This window comes from Rhinatrema bivittatum, chromosome 7 (genome assembly GCF_901001135.1).
Source record: "Rhinatrema bivittatum chromosome 7, aRhiBiv1.1, whole genome shotgun sequence".
Classification (NCBI taxonomy): domain Eukaryota; kingdom Metazoa; phylum Chordata; class Amphibia; order Gymnophiona; family Rhinatrematidae; genus Rhinatrema; species Rhinatrema bivittatum.
Window position 1 is genome coordinate 134,577,921 of NC_042621.1, and position 20,356 is coordinate 134,598,276.

A 20,356-nucleotide genomic window follows, 5' to 3' on the forward strand; every position below is an offset into this window, starting at 1 on the left:
TGCGCTTTACGATCTCCTCTGCATCCAGACAAAGGCGATGGCCTTGGCGGTGTCCGCCAGACGACGACTCTGGCTGCGCAATTGATCGGCTGATCCGTCCTCCAAAGCCCGGCTGGGCACGTTGCCTTTCAAAGGTAAGTTGCTTTTTGGTGAGGACCTTGAGAAGCTTATGGATTCCTTGGCGATCAATAAGGTCCATAAGCTCCCGGAGGACCGTCCGAAACCGTCCCACGCCTTTACACCCTCTCGTCTTCGCTTTTGGGGTCAGAGACGGTATACCCCGCGCGGACGGGGTGGCTCCTCGAGGGGTTATTCTTCTCTGTCTCAGTCTTGGTCGCAGCCCTTTCGTGGGTGTCGGCCCTTTCGCGAGGGCCAGCCCGCACGCTCCGCCCCTAAGCCTGCCACACAATGAATTTCAGTTGACTCATTCCTCGGTCCCCTCCCTAGGCGGCCACCTCTCCCTGTTTTTCAAGGAATGGGTCAAAATCACGTCTGACCAGTGGGTCCTCGACATTATCAGGGACGAGTACGCCTTCGAGATTGTTTGCGACCTACCAGATCTTTTTCTCTTTTCCCCCATGCGGGCGGTCCAAGAGGGACGCGGTGGAACACACCCTCGCCAGGCTCCTGAATCTGGGCGCAGTGGTCCTGGTCCCGGAGAGGGAGCTTGGCGCCAGCCAATATTCTATTTACTTCATCGTTCCCAAGAAGGACGGGTCTTATCGCTTGATCTTAGACCTCAAGAGGGTCAACCGGGCCCTCAAAATTCCACATTTCCGCATGGAAACCCTGTGAGCGGTCATCGCAGTGGTTCGCCCCGGAGAGTACCTCACTTCACTCGATCTTGCAGAGGCGTACTTCCATATTCTGATTCACCGTGACTACCAGAAGTATCTTCGCTTCCACGTCCTCAACCAGGACTTCCAGTTTCGGGTGCTTCCCTTCGGCCTTGCAACCGCACCTCGCACCTTCACCAAGGTCATGGTGGTGGCGGCGGCTCTTCGCTGGGAGGGAATCCTTATTCACCCCTACCTGGACGACTGGCTCGTCAGGGCCAAGTCGGTGGCTCTTTGCCAACAGGTGGTGGATCGCGTTTTAGCTCTCCTCGTGTCTCTCGGGTGGATAGTGAATTTCTCCAAGAGCAAACTTCAGCCCTCCCAGGAGTTAGAGTTCCTGGGAGCCCACTTAGACACCCGAGTGAGCAAGGTCTTCTTGCCTCGTGCGCGAGCTCTCAAGCTGATCGAGCAGATTCAAAATCTGATTTCGCTGCCTTTCCCGATGGCCTGGGACTACCTGCAGGTCTTGGGATCCATGGCTTCCACCATCGACCTAGTCCCCTGGGCTTTTGCTATTATGTGTCCGTTAAAGAAAGCTTTGCTATCCCGTTGGCAGCCAGTGTTGGAACAGTTTCACATGGTCCTTCCGTTCTTGGACTCTACAGTTGCCAACTTGCAGTGGTGGCTGTCGCTCCCTCATCTCCTTCAGGGAATGCCTCTCCAAGCTCCACAGTGGACGATAGTAACCACGGACACCAGCCTGTTGGGCTGGGGTGTGGTCTGTCTCTCCCAGTCCACCCAGAGGACCTGGTCGCCAACTCAGTCTCGCTGGCACACTCTGTTGGAGACCTAGGCGGTACGCTTAGCTGTTCAGATGTTTCGCTCCCTGATCTGCGGCAAAGCGGTAAGGGTGCTGTCCGACAATTCTACTACCATGGCTTACATCAATCGCCAAGGGGGCACCTGCAGTCCCCTAGTGGCTCTAGAAGCCAGCAGTCTCTTCGCATGGGCGGAACGGCATCTGCAGTGCCTGGCGGCTTCCCACATCGTGGGCAAGGAGAATGTTCAGGCCAATTTTCCTCAGTCAGTCGCTCGATCCGGGGGAGTGGGAGCTCTCTGACACGGCCATGACTCTGATAGTGGACAGGTGGGGTCCCCCCCACCTGGACCTCATGGCAACCTTGCACAATACCAAGGCAAATCTGTTCTTCAGCCGCTGGAGGGAGCACGGCTCGGAGGGCGTGGATACCTTGGCTCTCCCTTGGCCAGTGGACGTCCTTCTCTACGTGTTCCCTCTGTGGCCCCTGGTGGGAAAAGTTCTCAGAAGAATAGAGCTCCACCGGGGACCCGTGGTTCTGGTAGCACCCAAGTGGCCACGAAGGCCGTGGTTTGCAGATCTCATCAACTTGGCGACGGACAGACCACTCCGGCTTTGTCATCTCCTTCTTCGGCAGGGGCCTGTATTTTTTGACCAGGCCGATCGCTTCTGTCTAGCGGCCTGGCTTTTGAAAGGAGACTCCTGAGGCGTAAGGGCTATAAGGAGGAGGTCATCTCCACCTTACTGCGGGCCAGAAAACAATCGACTTCTCTGGCTTACGTGCGTATCTGGAAGGTCTTTGAATCTGTGCGGAGTCAGGTGTCTCAGCGCGCTCCGCCTCAGTCTCGTTGGTCCTTTCTTTCCTTCAGAAGGGTCTTTCCAAGGGCCTTTCCTTCAGTTCTCTGCATGTGCAGGTCTCCGCTCTCTGCTCCCTCCTGGGTCCGGGTAGAAGGTCATCTCTTAGCGGGCCACCCGGACATGATCCAGTTCTTGAAGGGCGTCAAACACCTACGTCCGCCTTCTTGTACCACTTGCCCGTCATGGAGTCTTAACCTGGTCCTTCGGGCCCTCTGTGCTGCTCCGTTCGAACCTTTCTGTCACACTATGTTAAAAGATCTTACACTCAAGACTGTTTTCCTGGTCTCGATCTCCTCCACTCGGCGGATCTCCGAGATTCAAGCGCAAAAAAGGTTGGGAACCTTTTTTGCGCTTTTCCGATTCAGGGGTATCCCTCAAGACTGTCCCTTCCTTCCTTCTTGCCAAAGGTTGTTTCCAACTTCCATGTCAACCAGTCGGTAGAACTCCCTACATTTTCCCCAGAGGAGATTGCGGGTACGACTGGGGGCGACCACTGTAAGCTGGATGCCAAATGAGTTCTACTTCGCTATCTCCAGGTTACCAATGGCTTTCGGGTCTCGGACCATCTTTTTGTCTTCTGGAGTGGGCCCAATCGGGGTAAGCCAGCGTCTAAGACCACTATTGCGCGGTGGTTGAAAGAAGCGATCTCCTCGGCCTATCTTTGCCAAGGAAGGGCGGTTCCCAAGGGCCTAAAGGCTCATTCGCTACATTCTCAAGCTACTTCCTGAGTGGAGAGCCAATCGGTCTCTCCGCAGGAAACTTGCAGGGCCACCACATGGACGTCTTTGCATACTTTTGCTCGGCACTATCGTCTGGATGTGCAAGCTTCGTTTTTTGGTTCCTTTGGGTGGCAAGTGCTTCGAGCGGGGCTGTCTCGGTCCCACCCGGTTTAGGGAAGCTTTGGTACATCCCACAGTTTGGACTGATCCGCGTACATACAGGGAAAAGAAAATTAGTTCTTACCTGTTAATTTTCGTTCCTGTAGTACCACGGATCAGTCCAGACGCCCTTTCCTGTCTTTCTTTCTGTCCTCTCAAAGCTTGTTTCTTGCAGATTCGCAGATTCTAATACTTCATTTTTGTGCAAGAATACTGAGCAATTACACCGGAAGCCTTGGTCGTTTACTTACCAAGTATATGCAAGAGCTGTTAGTCATACCATGCTTTCTTACATTGTTCTACAGTTGCTCCATTGAGCTTTATGGTTACTTGCTTGATCCTATTCTGGTTTTGTTATTTTCTGCTTTGACAATGGTTATACTGAAGGGTTACAGGATAGGCTCTGTCCTCATATAGGATATCCTTTCAGTTTTAGTCTGGCTCAACCCACAGTCTGGACTGATCCGTGGTACTACAGGAACGAAAATTAACAGGTAAGAACTAATTTTCCCTTGGTTGGTATATTTTATACATTTTATAATCCAAGATACCAGGTAGAAATTCTTTTTTGCTTAGTAGAATTGTTGTAAAGGAAAGAGTTGGCAATGTGGCTTCTTGTAAAAGCACCTTAATAAAAGGTGAATTTTAAAAGTCCGGCACACACCAAAATTGGGAGATATGTGCACAAATCAGGCTCGCGCACACCTACCAAATTTTGAAAGCTGCCTAGATGTGCGCATTATCTCCCACTGCGCGCACATCTCATTTGATTTTTTTAAAAGGGGCGTGGTGTGGGCAGGGAAGGGGGATTTCGGGTCATGGTCAAGAGATGTGCACATACATAACTTTCGTGCCCCGGCATGCATCCAGGTCCACTGCCGTGTAATTTTACTTCTGCTATGGAAGAGGTATAACTTAAAAAATAAAATAAACTAGCCATTTCTGCCAGGTTTAAAGGGTCTGGAGTAACTGGGGGAAGTGCAAGCTATCAAACCAGATTCTTAACTGGTCGAACTGGAGGACAAACCGGCGATGGCGTGGATGTGCACCTGTTATAAAATACCCTGAATCGGGATTTGTGTGCCTAGGTGCTCACGTGCATGCAGCCAGACTATGTTATAACATGCGCACAAGTTACAAAATGGCCGCATATCTGGGCGCATGCCAATACAAATGTGCCAAAGTGTGTCTGCACACCGTCTTGAAAGTTACTGTCTAAGGTTGTGAATGTTGCTGCTGCAACTTTACTTTTTTCTTATGTTTACTTTTGATTGTTGAACTCCTGTAGTTACTAGATTCCCCTAAAGTCTTATTGGATACTGCAAGAGAGAGAAATGTAATTTATAGGAAACATCTCACTTCTCTATAATAGGGGGGGGGGGGGGGGGGGAGTCCTTTATTCCTTAATAGTTAGAATTTTTTTAATTTTTTGTTTATAATTTCATAACATATCTTCAAGATAAATCTTGAGAATACAGAACTGAACTAAAAATCAAATGTTATAACACAGGAAAAAGTTATGAGGAAAAAAACCGTATACAGCTCAAAACGAAGTCCACTGTTAAGGAGGATCCAATAACACAACCATTAAGAAATAAAACAAAGCCAACGCGAATAAAGCAGCAGCCACCTAAAGTTATTAATAGCAAAAAGCACAGGCTAAAATTCAGAGTTAACCTATGTCAGATGGAGGTGTTAAGGGGTTTTGTTTGAACCATCTTATCACTTAGAAAAAGATTCAGCTGAGTAGGCTCATAAAAAAAAACAAAAAAAAAAAAACTTAATTTGCAAGGGAATTTCAGAAGAAAAAATAATTCTCCAAGCTGTAATGTTTAGGGGGTTTTAAATTTTATTTTCAGTTGTCTGCCTGTACATTCTCTCTTATTTCAGTTGACTTTAGAATGTATTCTTGTAAATTGCATTGTCTGTACATATATGTTTGTGTGTATGTATATGAAGAAAGCATATATCCGAAGCAGAAAGCCTGTGAGGGAGTCAGTTGGACCGTTAGATAATAGAGGGGTTAAAGGGGCACTTATGACATATGCCGAATTGTTACTAGTTGTCTATACACGTTTCAGTATATTAGTTATGAATGCGTTTTATGTATGATGTTGGTTACATTGTAAATCGGAGTGAAGGCACCTGCTATACTTCGGTATATAAAAGAATCTAAATAAATAAAATGAAATTTCAGACGTCTTAGTAAAAATGTGTAACCTATCATTTAAAATCATCCATTGTACCTGAAGACTGGAGGGTAGTTAATGTAACCCCAATATTTAAAAAGGACTCCGGGGCGATCCGGGAAACTACAGACCAGATAGCCTGACTTCAGTGCCAGGAAAAATAGTGGCAAGTGTTCTAAATATCAAAATCACAGAATATATAGAAAGATATGGTTTAATGGAACAAATTCAGCATGGCTCTACCCAAGGCAAGTCTTGCCTCACAAATCTGCTTCACTTTTTTAAAGGAGTTAATAAACATGTACATAAAGGTGAACCAGCAGATGTAGTATATTTGGATTTTCAGAAGGCATTTGACAAAGTTCCTCATAAGAGGCTTCTAGGAAAAGTAAAAAGTCATGGGCTAGGTGGCGATGTCCTTTCATGGATTACAAACTAGCTAAAAGACAGGAAACAGAGTAGGATTAAATTGACGATTTTTCAGTGGAAGGGAGTGGGCATTGGATTGCCTTAGGGATCTGTATTAGGACCCGTACTTTTCAATATATTTATAAATGATCTGGAAAGAAATACGACAAGCGAGGTAATCAGCTTTGCAGATAATACAAAATTGTTCAGAGTAGTTAACTCACAAGCAGATTGTGATAAATTGCAGGAAGGCCTTCTGAGTCTGGAAAATTGGGCATCCAAATGTCAGATGAAATTTAATGTGGATAAGTGAAAGGTGATGCATATAGGGAAAAATAACCCATGCTATAGTTAGTTACACAATGTTAGGTTCCAGATTAGGAGCTACCACCCAAGAAAGAGATCTAGGCGTCATAGTGAATAACACATTGAAATCATCGGTTCAGTGTGCTGTGGCAGTCAAAAAAGGAAACAGAATGTTGGGAATTATTAGGGAATGGTGAATAAAACGAAAAATGTCATAATGCCTCTATCGCTCCATGGTGAGACCACACCTTGAATACTGTGTACAATTCTGGTTGCTGCATCTCAAAAAAGATATAGTTGCGATGGCGAAGGTACAGAGAAGGGCGACAAAAATGATAAAGGGAATGGAACAGCTCCTCTATGAGGAAAGACTAAAGAGGTTAGGACTTTTCAGCTTGGAGAAGAGACTGCTGAGGGGGGATATGATAAAGACGTTTAAAATCTTGAGAGGTCTAGAACGGGTTAATGTGAAACAGTTATTTACTCTTTTGGATAATAGAAAGACTAGGGGGAACTCCTTGAAGTTAGCATGTGGCACATTTAAAACTAATCGGAGAAAGTTCTTTTTCACTCAACACACAATTAAACTCTGGAATTTGTTGCCAGAGGATGTGGTTAGTGCAGTTAGTATAGCTGTGTTTAAAAAAGGATTGGATAAGTTCTTGGAGGAGAAGTCTATTACCTGCTATTAATTAAGTTGACTTCGAAAATAGCCACTGCTATTACTAGCAACAGTAACATGGGTACTTGCCAGGTTCTTATGGCCTGGATTGGCCACTGTTGGGAACAGGATGCTGGGCTTCATGGACCCTTGGTCTGACCCAGTATGGCATGTTCTTATACCTTGGCTTAGGAGAAAAAATATATATTGGTAAAGCTTTTCAAAATATTCTGCTCTGTGCCATTTGTGATCACATGACCCAACTGGGTGACCAGTTAACTGCTGTGTTCAGAGAGCACCTGCTAGACTCCTCGCCGCTCGGAGGAAGGGAGGTCTGCGTGATCGGCGCCCAGACCCGCTGGGGTAAGGCCTTTTAATTACCCTACCCTCGGCGAGCCCAGACGCTGACCACGAGGCAAGACCACCGTGCCGCCACACCGTCCCTCCTCACGGCCCTCCAGCCCACCTCCTGCAGCCCGGCCGGCCAATAGCAGCGCAGAGAGGGAGCTTTAAATCTGAAGCTCCTCCGGCGCCGCTCCTGCTAGACTCCTCACTGCTCGGAGGAAGGGAGGCCTGCGCGATCAGCGCCCAGACCCACTGGGGTAAGGCCTTTTAATTACCCTACCCTCAGCGAGCCCAGACGCTGACCACGAGGCAAGACGGCCGCAACGTCCCTCCTCATGGCCCTCCGGCCCACCCCCTGCAGCCCGGCCGGCCAATAGCAGCACAGAGAGGGAGCTGTAAATCTGAAGCTCCTCTGGCATCGCGCGCCGAAGGAGCGCGTCAAAGGGGCAGGCCCTTTTGTGCACCCCTTCGTGCAGCCACTGAGAGAAGGGAGAAGAGAGAAACCGCAGTCCACCTATCCACCGGCTCTCTCTCAGTCTTTTGGAGACAACACCACGCCACCTAACAAACAGTGTGACGGAAGCCTACACAATTCCTATCATCGGCAATCCCTCCTCTCACCACTACCACCACCAACCTACCTCTCAGCTCCTATACTCGCACAGCAACCATCCAGCTCTTCTAGCCTCCAGTAACCACTCCTCTCCCCGCTGGCTCAAATTATCATCCCATCTCTTACAATAATCAACATGATACAAACCTTCCCTATCCCTATTATCCCACACTCATCCCTCAGAGTTAATTCACCCATTTTCAATCTACAACGATCGAAGAGATCATTGATTCCCATCATGATTTCCCCTCTAACCCAATTCCTAGGCCTATCTTTAATCACACTAACCCTCCTCAACTCCCAATCCCTGTCAAAAAATCTCACTTGCTCAACGACTACTTACTGGACACCCAACCGGACCTGTGTGCAATCACTGAAACCTGGTTGAAAAACACGGACACACCCCTAATCAACCAATTACCGACACAACTATATGACTTTTTCTCTATTCCCAGACCATAAAAAGAGGGGGAGGATTACTGCTAGCCGCAAAAAAAGAACTGAGACTAGCCCAGCACGCAATTAAAACTTCGACCAAACTTTAAATCGGACTATTCAAATCCATCCAGCTCCAAATCTGTCTGATCTACGCCCCGCCTGGGCTCCTAGAATCTGACCCATCGCCTCTCATAGAAATTGTAGCTAAACACATTAATACTAACTCACCAGCTATCCTGCTAGGAGACTTCAACATTCATGTTGACTCCCCTTCTCCCTCCGCCAATTGCGAAGCCCTCCTTTCTTCCTTCCTGGCCATGGGTTTCAAACAAATTATTAACAAACCCACGCACAAAGCAGGACACACGTTAGATATAATATTCACAAACTATCATATCTCGCCCACTTCTCAGCCTTCTTGTACCCCCATCCCTTGGTCAGATCACTCGGATAGAAACTGAACTATCCATAAAGAAAAAACCGACCACCAACATCCCAAAATCCTCGATCCAATTCAGAAAACCATGTTCCATGGAAGCCCTCAGCGACACTCTCACCAAGGACCTAACTAACTTGGACCTCACAAATGCAGACCACCGCCATGAACTCTTGGCTAACTATCACCCGCTCAGCAGCTGATAAAATATGCCCCTTGACATCCAGATATCAATCCTGCCCGCACTAACAAAAAACCCTGGTTCTCAACAGAATTAAGAAAACTTAAACAAGACCTACAACATACAGAACAACGCTGGCGGAAGGATCCCTCCACTACCACACTGGCCTCCTACAAAACCGCAATGATCTATTATAGGGCCACCATTCTTCGTACCAAAAGGGATTTCTACACCAAAAAAAATACACGGCTTCCTATACGACCCAAAAACACTATTCTCATATGTTGCAGCACTCACCACTCCTATTCCTCCAATCATCCCTGAAGAGGCACAAAACAAATCCACTGAGCTGGCAGTTTTCTTCAACAACAAAATTAAAAATTTACTTATTCCGCTGACATCTTCCAACTCTAATTCAAACTCCCAGCCTCCACCTAGTCATAACCGCTACCCAATGATACGCAAACAGTCTCTAGAATTTTTTTATCTTACATCATCCTTGAAAATCGAATCTATCATCAAGAAAATGAAGCCCTCATCGCACCCAATAGACCAAATTCCAACCAAACTCCTTCTCACAATCCCTAACACCATCGCCAAACCTCTGGCCGACATCATAAACTGTTCTCTCACTCACGGAACAGTCCCGGACGCTTTAAAAATAGCCTCTCTGAAACCATTACTAAAAAAACCGAACTTGGACCCATCCAACCCCATAAATTTCCACCCCATTGCCAACCTACCTTTCATAGCTAAGCTAATGGAAAAACTGGTCAACACCCATCTCACTGACTACCTCGACTCCCACGACATTCTATACCCATCACAATTCGGATTCAGGAAACGCAGAAACACAGAATCGCTCCTACTCATTAACTGATAACATCTTGATTGGCCTCGACAAAGGTCAATCCTACCTACTAGCTCTGCTAGACAACTCTGCAGCGTTAGACACAGTTAACCACACAATACTCAACCATCTGATGGAAATAGGCATCTCAGGCTCTTCACTCCTCTGGTTAAAATCCTTTCTAAGTGACAGGTATTACCAATTAAAAATAATCAACAGAATCTCCCCCTGTAGTGTCCAAACAAGGAGTTCCTCAGGGTTCCTCGCTCTCCCCGACCCTATTCAACATCTATCTTCTCCCCCTATGCCAACTATTCAACAACATCAACCTCACCCACTTTATTTATGCGGACGACGTGCAGATCCTAATCCTCATCAAGGATCCCATCTCAGACACTCTAAACTATTAGAACAGCTGCCTTCACGCTATCAATCTCCTTCTCACGAGCCTCAGCCTGGTTCTCAATACATCCAAAACCGAACTGCTGGTCATCTCCCCCAATGATAATAACCCACTAGCCAACACCACAAATATACCATTAGTAAATCAAGTGAGAGACCTTGGAGCCACCCTAGACTCCAGAATGAACCTTAAAAAATTCATTAACACCACAACTAAAGAAGGCTTTTATAAACTACAGGTCCTAAAACAGTTAAGACCTCTCCTACACTTCCATGACTACCGCTCTGTCCTTCAAGCCATACTATTCTCAAAGGTTGATTATTGCACTGCTCTTCTGCTTGGTCTCCCGGCCTCTTCTACCAAACCTCTTCAGATGCTGCAAAACGCTGCAGCCAGGATCCTCACAAACTCTCGCCGTATGGACCACATCACACCGATTCTGAAAATACCACACTGGCTACCCATCCACTACAGAATTCTCTTCAAGACACTGACCATCATTCACAAAACCATATTTCAGCAATCCTCTCTCCAACTTACCATACCCCTCGAACTACACTTCTCAGCAAGACCAACCAGATCTGCATACAGAGGCTCCCTCCAGGTTCCCCCTAGCAAATCGGCTATACACAATTCCATTGAAAAACTAGCGCTATCAACTGCTGGACCGCATCACTGGAATTCTCTCCCGCCAGATTTACGCCAGGAACATTGTCATATCACCTTCAGAAAAAAATTGAAAACATGGCCGTTCGCCCAAGCATATCCATGAAGAAGTCTTATGATAACCCACACGGACCAACACCCCTCGGTTGTGTCCTCTTTCCGCCTCAAAAAGGAACTGTTATGCTAGAACTGCTCTTGCATATAACTTGTCAAATTTACTCCACTATGTAAACTGTATATAATTTTACCATGTAAGCAATTGTTCTCTGCTTACCTGCACTGCTCTCCAGTTAGAAATTGTTAATCTATCCCTTATTCTTCTAATAGCCTTCCCTGTTATAATGTAACTTTCGCTTTGTGTTAACTGGTTTACCCCCCTAGTTTATTGTAAACCGGTACGATAAGACTTGGTCTTGAGAATCGGTATATTAAAAGAACTTAAATAAATAATAAATTACAGATAAGGAAGTTTTTACTTTTGTACAGCAATTCCCATAGTATGCTTGGGAGGCTGATATGGGGAATTCCTGCAGGATCTCCAATTGGATTCCTCAAAACAATTCTCCCAGAGTGCCACAGGGCAGTTCTGTTCCCCCATGCCACTGTCCTTCCCGCAGCTTATAAAGAAGAGGATGTTTTTGTAATGATTTTCTACTGCAAATGTCTGAGGAATTAGATTTGCTCTTATTACTGAGCCAGTAAAGTAGAATATAATGGCCAATCTTGTTCAAGTTCAACTAAATTCAAGCAACTATGTGGCACTTCCTTTTTAACTTACTATGCTTAACATAATACTACTCATTTCTATAGTATTACTAGAAATATGCAGTGCTGAACAGGTGCAGCGCTGTGGGGATTTATAGTCTAGTCCAGACAGGCTTCAGGAAATGTATTTATTAGAATGATCAAGTCTATGATTGGGAAGAGCAAGAGTTTAAAATTTGAAAGTAAACTAATAAAGATGGGACTTTTGAATATGCCAGAGAAGAGTACATGACACACCAATTCAGGGAGGCTGTTCCAGGCATATGGCACAATAAGATAAAAAGCATAGAGTCAGGTGTTGGTGATAGAGGAGAAGGACATAGATGAGAGCATTTAACCAATGCATGGAGGTTATAAGGAAGAGGCTAGAGGTTCTAAAGAGCTGCAGAGTGAAGGCACTTACCGAAATGTATGTAGAAAGTAGATGGCGAACCAATGTAGTGACTTGACAAGAGGTGTTATCTGCCACATTGGAGGAACACAAGGATAAGGAAACAGACTGTAAAATGCTAACAGATTAAATGGGCTATTAAAAATGGCAAAACAAATAATGGGAGACTTAAATTATCCAAGTATTGATTGGGTAAATGTTCAGAGTATGCAAGGAAGGTAAAGTTCCTGGATGCCATCAATGATTGCTTCCCAGAGCTGTTGGTCCTGAAACCAACGAGAGGAGGAACTACATTAGATCTAGTTCTCAGTAGAACGCAGGACCAGGTGAAAGAGATAAAGGTGGTGGATCCACTTGGCAACAGCGATGATAATATAATTAAATCTGACATAATCGAGGGAGGCGAATACTATGGAAAAATGCTATAAAAGGGGAAGCTATGATAAAATGTGGAAGTTTGCTAGAAAAAAAACTAAAAGAAATTTACAAGGTTAAAATCTTGCAGGAGACCTCGATATTGTCTAAAATTACTATCCTTAAGGCCCAGACAAAATGTATTCCATGCATTAAAAAAGATTGAAGGAAAACCAAAAAACTGCCATCGTGGTTTAATAGTGAGGTGGGAGAGGCAAATAAAGCCTAAAGGGCGTTTTTCAAAAAAAAGGAAAGCAAGCCCAAATGAGGCAAGTGGGACATAAGCACTGGCAAGTTAGATGTAAAAAAAAGTTAAGCAGGCTAAGAGAGAATATGAAAAAAAGCTTGCCACAGAGATAAAAACAAGTAGTAAAAAAATTTTCTCAAGTATATTTAAAGCAAAAAGATTACAAGGGAGTCAGTGGGACTGCTAGATAACTGAGGGATAAAAGGGGGTGCTCAGGAAAGACAAGGAAATAGACTTTGTTTTTAAAGGTGGGATGTAAATAATAATACTGAGAAGGATTTTGGGGTCATACCCTCACCTTAAACATTGTTTTGATGGTGATAGCTCTGAGTGACTAAATGAAATGGCTATGAAAATGGAGGATGTAATAAAGCAGTTTGACAGACTAAAGAATAACAAATCACCAGATCCTGATGGTATTCACCCCAGAGTTTAGATGCAATCCAAACATGAAATTGCAGGCTTCTTTCTAATGATTTGCAAATTATTATTTAAATCGACTACAGTACCTGAAGCCTGGAGGTGGCCAATGTGACACTACTCTTTAAGAAGGCTCCAGGGGGGATTCGGGAAACTATAGACAGGTGAGCTTGATGTCAATTCTAGGCAAAATGGTAGAAGCTATTCTTAAAAACAAAATTACTGACCATACAGACAGACATGGTTTAATGGGAGAGAGTCAATATGGTTTTTGCAAAGGGAAGTCTTGCCTAACCAATTTACTAGACTTTATTTTTGAAGGTGAACCAGTTGATATAGTGTGTTTGGATTTTCAGAAGGCATTTGACAAAGTCCTTCATGAGTGACTCCTCAGGAAATTGGGAAGTCATAGGATAGGAGACAGTATCCTAGTGTGGATTAAAAACTGGATAAAAGAGAGGGTAGGACTAAATGGTCAGTTTTCCAAATAGAGAAAAGTCATTAATGGAGTGCCCCAGGCATCTATATTGGAACCTCTTCTATTTAGCATATTCATAAATGATCTAGAAAAATGAACAGCGAGCGAGGTGACCAAATTTGCGTAACATTATTTCAAGTTGTTAAAACAGCAACAGATTGTGAGGAACTACAGAAGTACCTTGTGAAACTAGGTGACTGGGTTTCTAAATGACAAATGCAATTTAATGTAGAAAAGTGAAAAGTAATGCACATAGGGAAAAATAATCCCAACCTCAAATATCCAATGCTGGGATTTGTATTAGCAGTCGCCACCCAGAAAAAGGGCCTCTGAGTCCAAGTTGACATTTTGTCTCAGTATGTCAGTGGTCAAAAAGGCAAATAGAATATTAGGCATTATTTGTCCAGGCAGGACAGTATGTCAAGGAGTAGATCATGATTGATGATATTGAAAGCAATGGATAGGTCAAAGAGGATGAGGAGCAACTAAAGGTACCTGGGCTTAGCCATGAAGTGGTCACTTTTGATTTTGTCATTGTCAATCAGCCGTTTTGGGGTTTTTTTTGTGTTCATTACTATAAGGTCCTGATTTTAAAAAGCATTTGCATGCTTAAAATTGGGGTTTACATGGGTAAATGCAATTAAAGAGATTTTAAAAGGGCTGCGCCCGCGCCCATAAACGCACATGTCTCACTGTGCATAAAAATATACTATATTTTATAACTTACGTGTGTAGGTTATAAAATACTCTCCACATGCGCATGTCTGGAGCTGTATGCACATATGTGCGCCACTTTACTACTGCTCCTTGTTAGACGCAGGAGTACATCATGGGTTGGAGGTGGGGGGAGGCAGAGAGACTTTTTATAGGGCTCAGTCTGATACTCTATATATGAACCATTGTAAGGAGGCACTTTGATTCAGGGGGAGGTGAGTTGGGGTTAGGGGGCTGTTGTTACAGACACATTCAGAGGTATCCATTGTAAAATTGACCTTGAGGTTACTGTGTGCGGTATTGATGAGGGGTTAGAGAAAGGTATTGTAAGAAGCATTGTTAAAGAAACCGGGATAACATGATGGATGTCCTTGGTGAAGGGTAAGTCAAAATTATGTGGGTTGGTTGTGTTGCACTAGTATAAATTAAATTTTGCTAGTTTTTATATATCTTTTTGAAACAACCAATCTGTTTTTCAGGTTGGGTATTTTTGGAACCAGGCTTCCTCTTTCCATGTCTCCTGTTAAGGATGAGGCTGAATTCCTGAATCTGGAAATGCCGTGTGACATGGAAGAGGAGGAGGAGGAGGAAGGTGGTGAAGAGGTCATTGTATCAGAAGGAATAATGGAAGAATACTTGGCATTTGACTTCAGAGACATGTAGGTATTTCTCACTTAGCCCCCAGGCAATATCATTCTTCTTATGCATGTCTGGGAAACTATTTTGATTGTGAAATTTCTTAAGTTATCGCTTAGTTCCTGTTCATACCCCAGATGAGTCCAGACAAATGGGTTTTGCATCCCTACCAGCAGATGGAAGCAGAGAACAAAAACTTTGAGACACTGCTACATAACTCTGGAATTTGTTGCCAGAAGATGTGGTTAGTGCAGTTAGTATAGCTGTGTTTAAAAAAGGATTGGATAAGTTCTTGGAGAAGAAGTCCATTATCTGCTATTAATTAAGTTGACTTAGATAATAACCACTGGTATTACTAACACGGTAACATGGAATAGACTTAGTTTTTGGGCACTTGCCAGGTTCTTATGGCCTGGATTGGCCACTGTTGGAAACAGGATGCTGGGCTTGATGGACCCTTGGTCTGACCCAGTATGGTATGTTCTTATAACCAAGAGTGCCACCTGCAGTTCCTCAGTATTTCTCTGTCTCCAGCAAATGGTAGAGGTGCAAACCTGTAGTCTGGTTAGAGTAGTTAAAAAAAGATTTAGAGACAGAATCATCTTCTGGAGCTCCCAGAGGTATTAGATACCTTTTGTGGACTATCCCTCAGATGGAGCTAAGTGAGTGGGGGGTTGGTGATCCCTGGACTGCTCTTGCCTCATCATCCCAGGAGTCTGATAGCTAGGAGTCCTGGCTCCCTCTTTCCCTTGAAGAGCTTCTTCCCCTTTTGGTGGCCAGCAATAGGAGAATATTGGGTTTTACTTTTCCTTTCTTTGTCTGCAGCTCCTTAAAAAAAAAAAAAAATAGAGATCGGGATGTGGTAGGCCTGATTGACAAACTGAAGAGTAGTAAATCACCTGGACCAGATAGTATACACCCCATGGTTCTGAAAGGTCTGAAATTTCATTTTTTAGTTCTATTAGTAAAAATTTGTAACCTATCATTAAAGTCGTCCGATGTACCTGAAAATTGGAAGATTGCCAATGTGTAACCCCTGTATTTAAAAAAGGATCAGGAGTGATCCGGGAAACTGTAGACCGGTGAGCCTGACTTCAGTGCCAGGAAAAATCGTGGAATCCGTTTATAAAGAATAAAATCATAAAACATTTAAATGGACATGGTTTGTTGGGACACAGCCAACATGGATTAACCCAAGGGAAGTCTTGCCTCACAAATCTCCTACATTTTTTTGAAGGGGTGAAAAAACATGGACAAAGGTGAACTGGTAGATGTAGTGTATTTGGATTTTCAGAAGGTGTTTGACAAAGGCCCGCATGAGAGGCTTCTAAGAAAACTAAAAAGTCATGGGATAGGAGGCGATGTCCTTTTGTGGATTGCAAGTTGGTTAAAAGACAGGAAACAGAGTAGGATTAAATGGACAGTCTTCACAGTGGAAAAATGTACTTGGACTGGTGCTTTTTAATATATTATAAATGATCTGGAAAGGGGTACGATGAGTGAGGTGGAGAACGTGCAGAGAAGGGCGACCAAAATAAGGGGCATGGAACAGCTGCTCTATGAGGAAAGGCTAAATAAGTTCGGGCTGTTCGGTTTGGAGAAGAGACGACTGATGGGGGGGGGGGGGGGGGATTTGATAGAAATCTACAAAATCATGAAAGGACTTGAAGTTAATATAAATCAGTTATTTACTCTCAGATAATACGGTAGAAGGTCCAGGGCGCACTCCATGAAGTTAGCAAGTGGCTCATTTAAAACAAATCGAAGAAAATTCTTTTTCACTCAGCACATAGTTAAGCTCTGGAATTTATTGCCAGCGGATGTGGTTACAGTAGTTAGTGTAACTGGGTTTAAAAAAGGTTTGGATAAGTTCCTAGAGGATAAATCCATAAACTGCTATTACAGTAATTAAACAGCAATAGTAACTTGTGATCTGTCTAATGTTTGGGTACTTGCCAGGTACTTGTGACTTGGACTGGCTACTGTTGGAAATAGGAAACTAGGCTTGATGGACCCTTGGTCTGACCCAGTATGGCATATCTTATGTTCTTATGGGAGCAGGAGCTGGCTGAACTGTTGCGAGCAGGGTAGCTGCGGGGCTCCTGGTGTGGAGGAAGAGTTGTGCCACTTTTCCAAAGTTGCTAGTGGTTCCGGGATGAGTCGGGGAAAGCCCGTCAGGGATGTTGTGGGGATCTCCTTAGGCATCCCTGAATCGCGGGGTCCAAATGTTAGGCCCGATGACATCCCGTGGTCCCTGATCCTGATCCAGACTCTGATTTACTGCTTCCAGGTCCTCCTCTCGAGGGTGACTATCCGCGTGTTCTCCGTTTGTTCCAAAGGGAAGAGCTGGATCCACTCATTCCCTTTATTTTGGAGGAGCTGGGAATTGAAGTGCCACCTGAGGATACTGCTGCGGCCTCTATGCCAGCTAACGTGGACCCAGTCCTGACGGGGTTTAGGGCTCCCTCACGTACGGTCCCATTCCATCCTATGCACATATAGCTGCTCCTCCGGGAATGGGAGTCTCCCGAGGCAGGGCTCCGAGTGGGTAGGGCGATGGACAAGCTCTATCCCCTCCCTGATCAATGCCTAAAGATGGTTAAAGTTCCCAAGGTGGACGCTTCCATCTCAGCTGTCAAACACACCACCATCCTGGTGGTGGGAGCCACGGCGCTGAAAGATGTTCAAGACCGCAAACTCAAGCTTTATCTCAAGCGCATCTTTGAAGTCTTGGCCTTAGGAGTTCGGGTGACAATTTGTAGCAGTCTCATGCAGCGGGCAAGCCTCAGGTGGGATCAACAATTGCTGAGCACTCAGGACCTCCTGTCTGCAGAGACGGAGCAGGCAGAATGGCTGGAGGCGGCAATTGCGTATGGGGCTGATGCCTTATACGATTTACTCTGCGTGCAGGCCAGGGCTATGGTTTCAGCGGTTTGGCCAGATGTCTCCTCTGGCTGCGCAGTTGGTCTGCGGATTCCTCCTCCACGTCGCAGTTGGGCACACTTCCCTTCAAGAGTCAGTTGCTTTTTGGTGAGGACCTTGAACAGCTTATTAAATCCCTAGGAGAGAACAAGATTCATAAGCTGCCGAGGATCGCCCGAAACAGTCTAAGTCCTTCTTTCCTTCACGCTCTCGTTTTAGAGGTCAGCATCTGTATAATAGCAGAGCGAGGGGATCCTTCCCAAGAGGTACCTCCTCCAGATCCCAGTCTTGGTCTCATTCCTTTCGTGGCCGTCTTTCCTTCCGAGATGGTAACCCACAACACTCGACCACAAAGTCCTCTCCCCCAATGAGATACGGCCGGCCCATTCCTAACTTAGGTGGACATCTGTCCCTGTTTCTCGAGAAATGGGTCAAAATTACAACGGATCAGTGGGTCCTAGAGGTGATAGAGAGAGGTTATGCATTAGTTTGCTCGGGACTTGCCGGATCTTTACACAATCTCTCCCTGCGGAAGCTGGAAGTGGCCAGTGGTCTGCCAGATACTTGGCAGGCTACAAGAGCTCGGCGCCATAGTTCCCGTCCCAGTGGAGGAACGAGGCCAGTATTCCATCTACTTCATCATTCCCAAAAAGGACAGTTCTTCCATCCAATCTTGGATTTCAAGAGAGTCAACCGGGCCCTCAAGGTTCCCCATTTTCGAATGGAGACCTGAGGGCGGTAATAGCAGCAGTTCGCTCAGGCGAATATCTGGCCTCGCTTGACTTAAACGAAGTCTTACCTGCACAACCATCAGAAGTATCTCAGGTTCAACATTCTGGGACAACACTTCCAGTTCTGGGCGCTCCCATTCCATCTCGCCACAGCGCCATACACTTACCAAGGTCATGGTGGTGGTGGCGGCCACTTTCCACCGGGAAGGAGTCCTGGTCCATCCTTACCTGGACGATTGGCTCATTTGGGCCAAGTCTGAGAATCTCTGCAAGTTGGCGGTCGACAGGGTCTTTGCTTTCCTAACGTCCCTCGGGTGGATAGTCAACTTTTCCAAAAGCAATCTTCAGCCCTCCCAAGTCCTGGAATTCCTGGGAGCACGCTTCGACACCAGGGTCAGCAAGGTGTTCCTGCCGGATGCTCGCGCGATCAAACTTATGGATCAAGTGCGAAGTTTTTTCTTGCTCTCGCTACCCATGGCCTGGGATTACTGTCAGGTCCTGGGGTCCATGGCTTCCACTATCGACCTGGTTCCTTGGGCTTTTGCGCATATGCGTCCATTACAGAAAGCTTTGCTGTCCCGCTGGAAGCCGGTGTCTGAGCAGTTTCAGATGCTCCTCCCGCTCTCCGACTCTACCATCGCCGACATGCAGTGGTGGCGCTTTTCACTCATCTCCTGAAGGGGATGCCTCTACAGCAGAGCTTTCCAAAGTGTGTGTCACGACACTTTAGTATGTCGCCTGCAGTGTGCCGGTGTGTCGTGCAAGCCCGGTGCACGTGACACACCGGCAAGTGAGAGCCAATGCAGCCGCCGGTGGAGCTCATCCCACTGGCGGCTGAGCAGTGAAATATCGCTGTGCTGTGTGCAGGAAGATCGGCAGGGCCGTGGTGGAGCTCACGTCACCATGGCCTGAAGAAGAAAAAGGTCACGTCTATACGTGCAGGTGCTCCTCCTCCTTCCTGCCCATGCGGCCCCGGAAGAAAAATGTTGCCGGAGCCGCACGGGCAGAAAGGGGGAGGAGCGTCAGCCGCGTTCAGAAGAGGAGCAGCAGCGTTGTTGCAGCGGGCGAGAAGATGAGGGGGCTCGATAGCAGGGTCCCCACTGCGGATCGGCCCGAGAAGATCAGGGCCGCTGCCATTGCCGCGATCGGCCCTAGAAGATCAGGGCCGCTGCAGAGCCCATCCTGCAGCGACCCGTGAAGAGGAGGCCCAGAGGTAAGAGAGAGGCTGAGGGCCCGAAGAGTGCGTGTATGAGGTGAGTTGAGCGATTGTGTGCGTGTATGAGGTGAGTTGAGCGATTGTGTGCGTGTATGAGGTGAGTTGAGAGATTGTGTGTGGGAGTGAGGACCTGAATGTTTGCAGAGACAGCATGTGAGAGCCTGTGTGTGTGTGTGAGAGAGACAGCATGTGACAGTGAGAGCCTGTGCTTGAGCAAGACAGAGAGAGCCTGGGTGTGTGAGAGTCAGACAGCATGTGCAAGAGAGAGACTGTGTAAATGATTGTATGAGAGAGCCTGTGTGTGTGTGTGAGAGAGAGAAAGCATGTGAGTGAGAACTTGACTGAATGTTTGAGGGAAGAAGATAGATGGAGAGAAAAGAAATAGAAAAAAAGACAATATGAAAGGAATTGGCAAAAAAATAAGAAAGGGGAGGTGGAACAAAAAAGCCTGTGACCAACCGATTAGAAAACTAAGATCAGACAGCAAAGGTAAAAAAAAGAAATAAATTACTTTTTACTGATTGGCACATGTAATCTTTGGTAATGTGCAAGAGTAGCATTTTCTCTATGCTGATTTCACAGTGTATGAGATCAACA

At 45.8% G+C, this 20,356-nt stretch overlaps 1 protein-coding gene across 7 annotated transcripts in view; it reads left to right on the top strand.

Annotated features, from left to right (window-relative positions):
* Positions 1 to 20,356, top strand: part of FAM149B1 (family with sequence similarity 149 member B1) — a 302,939-nt gene that overhangs the window by 103,124 nt on the left and 179,459 nt on the right. For 6 of the 7 annotated variants that reach the window (XR_003857796.1, XR_003857797.1, XM_029609181.1 and 3 more), the window contains one exon: positions 14,734 to 14,913. The exons of the other annotated variant lie outside the window; for it this stretch is intronic. Coding sequence is in view for 4 of the 6 variants with exons in the window: in XM_029609181.1 (XP_029465041.1) it covers positions 14,734 to 14,913 (180 nt within the window). In the remaining 2 variants the exon portion in view is untranslated. The remainder of the gene's footprint in view (positions 1 to 14,733; positions 14,914 to 20,356) is intronic. 7 annotated transcript variants of the gene reach the window in all.